This window comes from Cyprinodon tularosa, unplaced genomic scaffold (genome assembly GCF_016077235.1).
Source record: "Cyprinodon tularosa strain WSP-4 unplaced genomic scaffold, ASM1607723v1 ctg130, whole genome shotgun sequence".
Classification (NCBI taxonomy): Eukaryota; Metazoa; Chordata; class Actinopteri; order Cyprinodontiformes; family Cyprinodontidae; genus Cyprinodon; species Cyprinodon tularosa.
Genome location: NW_024038115.1, coordinates 402550 through 415620, shown reverse-complemented (window position 1 = coordinate 415620; position 13071 = coordinate 402550). Strand labels below are relative to the sequence as shown.

General features: G+C 36.4%; 1 protein-coding gene across 1 annotated transcript; it reads right to left on the bottom strand.

Annotated features, from left to right (window-relative positions):
- Positions 1 to 396: 396 nt before the first annotated feature.
- Positions 397 to 11488, bottom strand: plpp5 (phospholipid phosphatase 5). The gene is made up of 8 exons (XM_038277228.1): positions 11331 to 11488; positions 8122 to 8250; positions 7902 to 8010; positions 6793 to 6883; positions 6603 to 6666; positions 6392 to 6516; positions 4882 to 5052; positions 397 to 3996 (listed from the first exon to the last, which is right to left on the bottom strand). The coding sequence occupies exons 2-8, from the start codon at positions 8190 to 8192 to the stop codon at positions 3827 to 3829; spliced, it is 801 nt and encodes a 266-aa protein (XP_038133156.1). The 5' UTR covers positions 8193 to 8250; positions 11331 to 11488; the 3' UTR covers positions 397 to 3826.
- Between the last annotated feature and the right edge of the window lie 1583 nt (positions 11489 to 13071).

Sequence of the window (13071 nt, the reverse complement as noted above, 5' to 3'; positions counted from 1 at the left end):
GTTAATCATAATTACTATTTCGGATATCAAAAATGAATATTGCACATTACAGATATCCAGAAATACAATTCTTGACATCTAAAATATATTTCTACAAGTACAAATTCAATTACAGATATCAACTTATTTTATGACTAGTTAAATTAGAATTCCAGATATATTAATTTAAATAAAGCCTATCTAAAATTTAGTCATACATGCACGTACATGGGTCGTGCACCCTAACCACTGCACCACCTGCCAACTAGTTAAGTTTTAACTTGTAAAATGTATTTAGTTTATGTAGAAAAGGTTTGAAGTAATATATCAAAGTCATAAAATAAACTATGATTTTTAACAAGGGGTATACACATGGTGCAGACAGGTCAAAAGGCAACAAATATTACATGCAAACCATTTTTTTTACGAGATACATTTCTGGTTTTATTTTGCAATTAATTAACAAACAAACACAAAAAAAATAATGAAATTACAAATACCAGGAGTATTTCCCCAACACAGTAAAGTGTTCATAGAAAGCATTACAACTTGGAATGACAAAAAGAAAAAAACAAAATCAGGACATCATATCAGCGTGAGCAGCTACATGTGGCCGTGAGCTAAAGCTAGCAAGCAGTTCTGTGAATAATTTCCCTGACATTAGAGCAGAAACCGTAGCATTAACCTAAAACAGATTACATGAAATACAAACTACAACTAACTGATGAACAGGAGTTGTGAGTTCAGTTATTGTTTAACAGTGAAACATGCAGTTTTATCAAAAAGAAGCAGCCTATCAGAAAAACAACAACAAAGTGCCATAGAATATGAATCCTAAATTTAATGAGCATCACATCTGAACAAAAATCAATATAAATGTAAAGTCAAGTTTGCCATAAAATTAAATACGCTTGATCCTATGATCTGCTTGTCCATATTAAAAACATTCACACTTGATGGCATCAAAAGTAACATTTTGAACAGGTTTCTTTCTGAGGTAAAGAAAGGCAGCATGCCACATCAAAACACTGAGTTGCATTTTAACAACAGAGTTCTTACATGTAAAATAACAGGGCAAGCAAATGCTGCAAAACACATCGTGGACTTTTTTTCCCCCACCAAACAAGAGCTGTAGAGTAATCAAATTCACTAATTATCTGTCATTTCCTTCCCGATAAATCTGATATGAGTGCTGTGATTCTGAGGGCAGATGCGCTTTGAGGCTGCAAACTCTGTAGCTGCCATCATCCGGAAGATGAACAAAATGTTAACATGAAACAGAAAAATCACACTACAACTGAACAAAAACAAGTTTACAATTTCCTTTTTTTTTAAATTAAATGTAATAAAAAGTGAGATTTTAATTTTTGGCCATTTACAGCACCTGGCCAGCAGGAGAAATGCAAGGTTAGCACCAGCAGAAAAAGAAGTTACGGTCTGTTCCCCTTTAAATCAAACAAAAAAATCTGGTTCTACAGTCGGTGGAGTAACTTAGTGCCGTCCGTCTCCAACTTTCCATTTCAAGTCAGCTGGCAGAAGGAAGGCTAACGCAATGATCTATCTTAGAAAACATCGTCTGTCTGGAAATATTTATGGCTGCAAAACAAAATAAAAACAAACCCTTATGGTGTTAAAATGTAAGAGTTGCTACCCATCACTTCTGGTAACAGAACCTGTTTATTAGCTTATCTTTAAACGATGCAGTCAGCATGTTTGTGCAGAAGACTCGCTACATGAGAAGACAGACTAACTGAAAAATAATATTAACCAGTTAATCTTTTAAAAATATACTACTGAACAGACAATAAGCACATTTACTCAAAAAAACCTACCAATTTATAAGAGTATTAAATCTACATTATGATGGAATAATTGTTGCAATCTGTTTTAAAATAAAAAGATCATGTTATACATTTTTTCTATTTATTTGAGAATTAATCCAGTGAAGCTGTGGTATTTGCTTAAAGCTCTACAGTGAGGCTTTTATACACCCTGTGCCTATTACTAGAACTACCTCCTGTTATGTTTCTCTTCTTTTCTTGATGTAAAATCCAATTTCAAGAAATTAACCCGTATAAGTAATCCACAGAGCCAGACCTCCACAAAAAACAGACATACAGTACCCCTAAGATCCACTGCAGGAAATCGTTCCTTTACCGTCATAAAACCCTGTAAGAATATGACCAGATGGGCTGTTCCACTATAGCAGAGACTAAAGTTACATTTAAAGTACAGCAGGCACTAGGATCATGGTGAAAAGCACGGAGTGGCTCTGCTACATTTGCTTCTTGTACTATGAGTTTGGCACATGAAGCCAGAGACTAAAAACCAACAAAGTAACAGTAAACAACACCATCCAAAATATACTACAGGAAGACTTGAAACAATCCAAAAAAGGCAACAATACACGGGTAATAATGGCAAAGCCATGGAGGATGGGCATTAATGAAGCTGCATGACTATTAACATTAATTTATTCAATATCTTTGATAACAGCTGTGGCTAAAAATTTATATACCGTATATGATTCCTAAATGCCAGAGTATTTATTTGTGGTCCTAAATCATCTGTGACTGAAAAAAGTCCCAGTGCTGCACGGTTGATCTAAATCCATCAAGCTTTTCTAAATCAATAGTGATCAGTCTTTGAGAAAAGAAGTTTGAACATAAAAAGATAGTCTTTCAGTGATGCTACTTCTACGCTGCGACACTCCTGTTTAGAAGCACGCCAATCTGTGACTGATAACGGATTGTGGACCTTTTCCATAGGAGTATGTGGAGAGAGTGGGAATGCCAAATGGTGAGGCAGAAAAAGGATGGAGTGGGGGTTGTTTTTTTTCTCCCCCTCACTCATTAACATGACTGAAGGTTTTATTTAGCTTTAAGCTTATCAAGTGTGTGATGATCAGCTGTAGCAGCTTAGCTCCTTTGAGTCTGAGCTTAATGAGGGAGATGCAACTGATGACCTCGTGGTCTTTGTCTTTTTGCAATGAAAAACTCATTGCATAAACCCTCACCATGTCAAATGAGAGACTTTGCAATTTGTCATGGAAAAACAAGCTTGAACAAACATGGAATGAACGCAGTTTGAAACAATATGAAATATGCTTTTTAAGGAGAAGGAATGGAATGGAAGTTAGAAAATTAAGGTCAATTCACATGTCACCCTCCTAATAATCCTAATAATCCTTCCATAAGAAATAAGGCAATATCCTGCAGGGTTTCAGGGTTGTGCTTTGGCTACTTTGAGTCCAAAACCACAAGCAGGAAAATGCCCCCAAACTCCAAATAGATTCATGTTTCTGCTCCTGACTTATTTCTTATTTTTTCAGTGGAGATTACGTCAATACCAGCAGATGATCAAAGGCCAGATTTTTCTTTTTCTTAAACACACCCTCAGGTTTTAGCCTTTAAAACTAAACATGTTCAATACAGTCAAGAATAAAGAGTAGTGCAAATAAACACCATAGCTCTGCTTGTTGGAAAAAGTTGCAAGTTTAACAATCAATTAATAATGGCCAAAGCAGTTGAGCCAAAGACTGCAGTGGGTGTGTAGTAAAAACGGCTCAGTCGCCATGACCTAAAGAGCTGAAGAGTTGGTCATGTGGGGAATGAAATCATGACAACCCAAGAACTGACCAATCAGACATGTTCAGCTTTAGTTTGCCAAACTGGAACTGTTGATGTTGTAGTAATTCATTCACATTCATAGAATTTTCAAACCTACAAATGAAAATAGTTAGGATAAACACACACATTTTTTTTTTTTATAAACCAACAGCTTTAGAAAAAACAGAATTCCACATATCTCTTTAGAACGCAGTGGAAATGGCGACCCTTCAGGTGGCCTACAGAGGCAGGAGGAAGTTAGAGTTGGTCAACTTTCGCTCCTGTGCAGCTGGAACCGTGTCTCTGTGACGGATCGGCCTGTGGGAATCCGGGTCCTGAACTGGAGGAAAGTGCTGTCGGTAGCAGAGCCAGGCAAAGGCCAGACCCAGCAGTGACCCCACTAACACATCTGTGTGTGGGATGAAGAAAAAAAAAAACAGAATTTGGAGTCAAAAAGCATTTGAAAATACTGATACAATCTCTCATTTATGTTTAGAATTTCCAAAACAATAAATGATAAATACTATATTTTTTTGTCTCATTAGAAATTTAAAAAGAGGGTTACATATTTGAAGAATATTTTTAATCAATGAGGATTACGGTAAAGACAATTTGAAATACTTCCATCTTACAAGTAATGAAAAAATATATATATATGTTACCCAATTATGCTCTTACAGAGCTTAGAAAATACTGTAACAAAACATACGGGGGATATACCAAAATAAAAATTATCTTTTTAATTTTCAGTTTTTCTTTCTTTAATTAAATGTTTATGCAGAATAAGTAACAAGGACTTAAACATAAAGGAAAATCAATTTTTACAATGATGGTAACATAACAAGAATTATTCATTTCTATTTCTGATATTTTTTTTTAAATCCTTTTATTCACTTTGTTAAATGGGTCATGGAAGGCCAGAAATGTTTTCTAAATATATAGAGGATTTCCACCATATTTAATTTCAGTATTCAATAACTATCAACATTTTTTTTAAACAAATTATTTAGCGTGAATTTACTTCAACTACTTCCAGAGTGTTCAGGATGTACCAAAAAAATAAATAAATACCAAAGTTATATTTTGTCCTTTTTTCTGGTAGCATTGTGAAATATCTAACAGTTTAACAAAACGTGATTCACTTCTGATGTTTTATATTAAAAAACATACTTTCCTGCACATTTATTAATAATTTACCTGATTCATTTTCGTCCTTGATAGTCTGGGTATCTATTTTTAAGTTTGTGAAAATTAATGCTATATTTCATGGCAAACAATAGCCTTAAACTCTGACCTTGCCAGTGGTGCTTGTAGTCACAGGTCCTGGAGAGGGCGATTACAGCAGCGACGAGTAAAGGGGTAAGGAAGCTACACAGCCGCCATGCTCGGCCCTGGCCAGCTGGATTGAAGCAGCGCAGCTTTCCTGCGATGTATAATGAGGTGAAACCCAAACCTGCAAAAGCAACTGAGAAAAAAAACAGGAAGTTTAAGGCAACGCTGAAAAAACAGAGGCAGAGAGAGACCCTTTGATTATCAGGTGGACTTTTTTTTTTCATTCACCAGAGTCTTCTGGAAGTGACAACACATCTAGAATCTGTGACAGAAAAACAAACAACTAAAATTGAGCTACCGGTAGTTTGAACATTCTTCTCACTTAATATTTCAGATCCAACATCTTTTAAAATCAGGCAAAGAAACGGAGGAAATTGAAAAAGCAGTTTAATATATTGGGATTTATTCTATCTAAACCAACCAGGCTGGTTTAACATTAACTGTAATTATCCACATTAATTAGCTTCACTTTAAGTAACCACAACAGATTATGGTCTGCTCTTTAGAGTCAATAAAAAAATAAATCACTTAAACAGGACCAGTCTGATGACATAAAACGATTCCAACTCTGATCCAAAGAGATATGAGAACCAAGTAGAAAGATCTATTAATCTGGAGAAGCTTACAAAGATATTTGTTAGACCTCTAGTTAATCCATGCAAGACATTCTCTATGCAGGTAGAAAAACATGGAAGTCACTAGAGAATCAAAACTGAATCTACTGTTTTAGTATTCATGGAAAATGTCCAAGGTGCCAGAACCATGGCTAATCAAAAGAAAAAAAAGGTTAATCTTACATATCTAAAAAAAAAATAAATAAATACAATCCTAAAGAGGATTCTCAGAAAATGTTCTGTGAATATAACAAGACCAAATTTGAACTTTTTCTAAGTTTTGAATCTGTTCAATCTGTCAAAATTAACAGCATTTTATAATGAGAACATCATACTAACAGCCGCACACGGTGGAGGCAGTGTGATGGGATCTTCCTGCTCTGGCTCTAAATCTACAACTGATGAATTTATGAATTCATCTTTCTTTGAACTTAAATAAGCTGTTAATACCGCACTATCCAGGTTAATTAAAACCTTTTTTACGGATTTCCTCCACAATAATGTAAACTATCATTCTATCAGGGGCATGCTAATCTCGTCACTGATGGCACAATTATTAGGTGTAGTGGATAATTATTTTATCACAACATGTATAGACAGAGGATTAGAAGTAATCAGGGTTGGGTACGACTAGGCTTGAATTAAAACAACGCGGTTCATTTAAGATCTATAAAGAAGGATGCAGTAATTAATTCTTCACTTTAACGTCAGATGGGTTTGAATGTTTTTGTGGTTTTATTTTTTACACATAATAAAATGATAAAATATAACTATAAAATATAATATAAATATAACTTTAAACATGTAAAAAAATGTATAACCACTTATACAAGCATGATGACCAAAATAGCTTCTCACAGGAGGAATGTCCGCTAGGGAAGCTTTTTCTTCCCTCTGTGACAACGTCTGGGTCACCGCTGCATCGCAGCTCCAAGTTCATCTGACCGTCTGGAAAACAGCGATAGAAGAAGTCTGGTCTCGGCCTGAAGGGGAAAAAAACAACAAAAGAATGATGTCTTCATGGACTGTCACACAAGCTAAACAGTGTACGGCGTTCAAACATTTTTACCTCCCAACAACAAGTTTGATGACGTTGGTAAAAACTCCATTGAGCACCAGAGTCAGAGTTACAGCTGGATGACAGGGGGGAAACAGAACTAAATTGTGAAAAAGACACGTCACCTCAAACAGCAAGATGGCGTGAAAATAGGGAGAAAAAAAAAGAAAACAAAACTGTTTGTAGGGAATTTAGTTCTTACCCAATGATGCTTCTCTCAGATCTCCCTCCTCAGACTTTTTCAATAGGTGAAAAATCAAGATTACAATCAGGGGGGTGAAAACAGCCACACTCTGGAATAAATACACAGAAAAAGGCTGCATTACATTTTAAAATAAAGATCAGCTACAAAAATCCAGCTAAAGTTCCAAACACAAGATATAAAGTAGATTTAAACTAAACATTTTTCCAGGAAATATCAAACATTACTGCCAATCTTCATCTGTACCCTGAACTAATTACCCTGAACTAATTCCAGATGATTCACAAAACATTGTATAAGAGAAAGGAATTAAACAGTTTAATAACTCATATGCAGGTGAAGCATCTATAGAGAGCAAAAAATGAACATATTGGATAAGATTTTTTGTGAAAGATAAAAACTAGTAAAGCATAGTTGCAAAAGAGGGAAAATTATTTAATTTTAAGATAATCTGAAGTGTAGCATGCATATAAATGATTCCCCCTCATTTAACAGTTTGTAGGAACTCCTTTTGATACAAAGACAGCAGCAAGAGTTCAGAGTATGTATTGTCAACTCTTGCTAGAGATTCTGAAACGTGTAGAAGTCTGGAATTTGACTAGACTACTCGAGCACATGAATATGATTTAATGGGAACCCTTCTATTGCGACTATGGCTTTTTATGGTCCTTAAGCTGCTCACAGGTAGCCAACCTCTGATAGGTTTTCTCCAAAGATGGTCTTGTTGAAGTTTACCATCATCTCTTCCCAGAATGTCCACCATGTTTAACTGTAGCTTTGATGTGTTCAGTGTCAGTTTTCCTGCATCATACGGTAATTTGCACTTTGGCCCAGAAGTTTGTTTCTCCTGCATACATTGGCTGACTTTTAATTAGGGCTATCAGGGGGCTGGATATATATATATATCTCCCCATCACAATCCCACTACACTGTTATTTTCTTAGTTTTATGTTGATCTGTTTCAAAAAAAAAAAAAAAAAAAAAAAAAAACAATCAAATGAAACAAATCAATTTGAAATTTGAGGTTGGCACAACAGATTCAAAGGAGTATTGACACTTCTGCAAGGCATTTTACTTCCTGACATAGAAGGAAATGTAGGCATACGTACAAACATGAGAGAGGTTGGTACGTGGTCTGATTCCACACGATGGAATTTATAAAGCCACATCTCCTCGGCCTGGATCTCTCTGTAGAAAGGGGGGAGCTGCTCTGTCACGCTAAGTGAAGCACAAACAACACCTGCATCTCAGCTAATGGGTCCATAAAGCTGTTCTGTAAAGAGCACCACCACATCCACGGCTTTGATTTGGAGAGAGCATATCACTCACAGGAATACAAACAGAAGAGCCAACCGGATGGAAATTTCCGACAGGAACCCACGCAGCAGCCTCCTCTTCATTTTGATTCTTGGAGTGGACTTTAGTCAACAGCAAACATCTCCCCTCCCCTTTCGTTTACTTAACAAGAGTCAAAAAAGGGTTGGAAAATGCTCAGTTAATTATAGAAAATCATTACCTGTCAGTGCATCATTAAAAGCTTTTATCATTGTATATTCATAGACCAACTAGCTTTACATGAAAGCTGACCTTAGATACAATGATGACAGTTCATGGGTTTACGTTTTAAAACCTTTGGTTCAAAAACGTATTGGTTAGTCCGGCTCCCATAGGTTACACAATATAGACGGTGTAACATAAAGGATGCAAATATAATTAAGCAGCATGTATGTCAGGCGAAAGCAGTGAGCTTGATTTATACATTTTAGAAAACAACAATGAGATAGTAGAAATCTTTTACTTTTTGGTTTTCCAATAAAATTACTCATTTAGCATCTTTTCCACCATTTTCCTGCTCAACATCTCTGCAGTGAAGAACTTTATATTAATATTGAATATTATGGTGGTGGCATTGTTTAGATCCTATCATGAATTTAAAACACTTTTTTTTTATCTTGACTGAAGATCATAAATGTCTTGCATGACAGAGACCAGCTAATTAAGCAATATAAAACAAACTTTTAAAATGTAGGTAGAGATGTGAAGCGTTAGTAGTGGGAATTCCCCATACATGTCTAAAGTTTAACAAACTAAAGTTTGTTAAGGTTAAGGAGTCCCCATCTAAATAAGTACAATTTTAACTTGTGTTGCATCTATGAGAAGACTAATCAGTAATGTTCTTCCCAGTTGTTAAAAAACAAACAAACATATCATTCATTTAATGTCAGGCTGTATGATCAGCCAGCTAGACATTTCATGTATTTTTTTTTTTTATCTTTATGCCATACCCCGAGCATTTTTCCCATTAGTGAACAGGATGTTGTCATCTACATACATTGCAAGGTCTGTCATAAACCAAAAGGAAATCATTAATATATAAACTAAAGCTGAAGCCCTGCACTACCCTTATGATGAAGTCTTTAGAAGGGAGCAGTGTGTAACTTTTTTATACTAGTTTCTATTTTTTTAGGATAGATAAACTGGTTTAATGCTTGACTTGACAGGTTATAGTAACTAATTTACAAAATAGGGGTATAATGACTGACTGTATCTAAAGCTCTTTGCTAATCTAGAAAGGTCTAAATTTGTTTTAATTTTATCTAAGAAGTAGCAATATGCTGTTTCTGTTGAATAGATATTTCTAAAACCAAACTGGAAAGGATGCAGAAGAACCTTAATGTCATTTTTAGTTAACTTCTCCACAACAAACTGTTTAACCCTGTAATAGTGGTCCCCACGGTGAACAGCTACTAAGAAAAATCCTTTCCTGTACACTAATGTAGTATTGGGTTGGAAAATGTTTTTCTATCAGATCCACTTTAATTCTTAGAGATTTGAAATGAAAGAAATGAAATGAAAGCCCTTTGGGAAACTCCAACTCCCATTGTCATTGTGACACAGCACACACAAGTGAACACTGCGCACAATGAAATTGCATTTATGCCTCACCCGTGCAAGGGGGCAGCCCTCAAATGGCGCCCCAAGGGAGCAGTGTGGCGGGACGGTACCATGCTCAGGGTACCTCAGTCATGGAGGAGGATGGGGGAGAGCGCTGGTTAATTACCACCAACCTGGCGGGTCGGGAGTCGAACCAGTAACCTTTGGGATCCAAGTCTGACACCCTAACCGCTCACCCACGACTGCCCAGTAGAGAGATTGTGAGAGATCTAGTGCTTCGTTGCACTAGAGAGTCTGGGGCGAGCTTCAGTAAACATTTAATGTTCAAGAGAACATCGGAGCTTTGAGACAGTGCATTTAACTACCCAAAGCAGCTGTCAGACTGGCATTCAAGAGAAATTGTAAATGTGCTCTATGCATAACTTCACTATCTCCTGAACTTAAGGCAGCTCTTTTGTTTCCTTGTCTTTGATTACCGGGTGAATTGATTAATCCAGGTGTGCCTCGCCATGGTTACCAAAGTCAGGCACACCTGGATTAATCAGTTCAAGACAGGAAATAAAGAAGCTGCCTTGAGTTCAGGAAGTATTGGAGTTAAGCATACAGCCCATTGTGTTTATTTATTAAGAACTGCAATTTGATTTTTTTTCTTCTTTTAAATCCTATTTCTAAATGTGAAATTACTGTTTTTCTTTTTCAGTGACCAACTTGGTTCTTCACATTATATATATATATATATATATATATATATATATATATATATATATATATATATATATATATATAATTTATTTAATTACATTTTTTTTGTGCATTTCAGAGATATAAATATTTTAAGCCTCTTGCATTGATAAAAATGTTGAAATGGCAGCGCAGGCTCAACATTTCTAATCAGTTACTCTTTTATTGTATTAGGACAGGTTTGTTATTTCAAATTTCTTTTGAACATTCTAAAATGTATGAATGTAACATCCTTACACTGGAAAACTGAAATGAAGCACTTGTTTAACTGAAAAAAAAAAAACCAAAATCTAGTCATTTTTTCATAAAATAAGAGTATTTGTTCTTGGATTGAGAAGGCAAAAGAGAAATTTTGCCAATGGAACAAGACAATTTACACTTAAAATAATAAAACACACTTGCATCGTCTTATTTAAAGTGCATATTATCTAATTATCTTAGTAAAAATACTAATTCTATGGGCAAGCTCTCATTTAACTATTTGTAATAAGAAATGTTTGCTTATTTCTGTATCGTTTTTCCAGTGATAATTTGTGTTTAACCTGTGAGGTGTGTCACGTGACAAGCTGGAGTGAAGTTTAAACCTTTGTCTATAGAGCAGGACATTAAAGGGAAATGTCTCTCATCCCGCTGTCTAAAACTAAACCCTGACAAAGGCCAACATACTCCTCATGTAAATCATCCATATCCAGGTGAAAGTGAGCGCAACCGTAGCTAAATACACATTTCGGTCATTATAAATATAAAACCAAGCTATAAACCACCGCCTGTCGAAAGAAAGGAAAGTAAAATACAAAAAATATAGCTGCAATAGGCTAAGCTAACATTTGACAAACAGCACATCTTTTATCCGTTTCATTTCCGTGTTGTCAATCACAGAACCGAGCGTCTCGATTACTAACCTTAAGCTGGTCGGATTTTATCTCTTCATCCTTGATTTAATACATACATATAACAAAGCCTCAGCATCCTTTTATTTTCTATACATACACACTGGAGGTATCTGAAGAAACAGATGTGTCTCGGAAGAGGAGGCGCGAGTGAAGCTAATGGCTAAATCTGACACATCCGGTTTGAACCTTCACAATAAAAGTTGCCACATCAGCACGGCGAAAGGTTATTTTGTTTCCAATATCAAAACTATATGTGGTTTTTTATCGCTTCATACATTTTATGGATTAAATTTCATTGGTTGGTTACAGTGAGCATATTTTTTTTTATAAATGCATTGTGAAATCACAGATACACTAATGTCACTAAGTCGAATCATTTTTAAAAGATAAATTTAAAAATAAAAATAATGACATCATGAATTAAAGAATTTTTTATGCCACTTATTTAAACTTGTCATGCCATTCTGAAAGGCGGAGGATATATATATATATATATAGATATATATACCTATATATGTATACATAAACACTACTCAAAAACATTAAAGGAACACTTTGTAATCAGAGTATAGCATCAAGTTAATTAAACTTCCGGGATATTGATTTGGTCAGGTAAGTAGCAGAGGGGGTTGGTAATCAGTTTCAGCCGCTTTGGTGTTAATTAGATTAACAGTGGTTTTACAGGTGGAGGCCACTGACATTTTTTCCCCTCCTCATCTCTTCTGACTCTTTTTCACCAATTTTGCATTTGGCTAGGGTCACTGTCACTACTGTTAGCATGAGGCATAACCTGGACCCTACAGAGGTTGCACAGGCAGTCCAACTCCTCCAGGATAGCACATCAATACATGCCAGAAGGTTTGCTGTGTCTCCCAGCACAATCTCAAGAGCAAGGAGGAGATTCCAGGAGACAGGCAGTTACTCCAGGAGAGCTGGACAGGGCCGTAGAAGGTCTACAACCCATCAGCTGGACCGGTATCTGCTCCTTTGTGCAAGGAGGAGCACTGTCAGAGCCCTACAAAATTACCTCCAGCAGGCCATTGGTGTGAATGTCTCTGACCAAACAATCAGAAACAGGCCCAATGTCCTCTAGTGGGCCCTGTGCTCACTGCCCGGCACCGTGGAGCTCGATTGGCATTTGCCACAGAACACCGGAATTGGCAAGTCTGCCACTTGTGCCCTGTGCTTTTTACAGATGAGAGCAGATTCACCCATAGCACGTGTTACAGACGTGGAAGGGTCTGGAGAAGCTGTGGAGAACATTATGCTGCCTGTAACATTGTTCAGCATGACCGGTTTGGTGGTGGGTCAGTGATGGTCTAGGGAGGCATATCTGGAGGGACACACAGACCTATAGAGGCTGGACCGTATAGCTACACCGTGACTGCCATTAGGTATCAGGATGAAATCCTTGCACCCATTGTCAGACCCTATGTTGGTGCAGTGGGTCGTGCATGGTTTCGTGTCTCTGTGTTGCCCTGCAACAGTCTAATGACCAGTACACTGGGTGTACCCTTCTGCAGGAGGTAGGCACTGGCCTCACCGCGTTTGTGAGAACTTGTACCACATATCAATTCCACCCGAGTATCATCTATGCACACATCTTTTATTTTCCTGGAGGTCAGCATGGCCAAATTATGTGCATTGACATGTGGAGGCCACATCAAAATTACAGATCCCCACCTGGAGTTTTAATTTAATATCAACACAATATACATATATTTACCTAATTTACGCTCCTTATTTTTGA

Coding starts and splice junctions, on each gene's coding strand:
- plpp5 (XM_038277228.1), bottom strand. CDS start 8,192: ATGAAGAGGAGGCTGCTGCGTGGGTTCCTGTCGGAAATTTCCATCCGG. Junction 6,667..6,792: donor TCTGAGAGAAGCATCATTGG/GTAAGAACTAAA, acceptor CCTGTCATCCAG/CTGTAACTCTGACTCTGGTG. Junction 3,997..4,881: donor CTACAAGCACCACTGGCAAG/GTCAGAGTTTAA, acceptor TCCCACACACAG/ATGTGTTAGTGGGGTCACTG.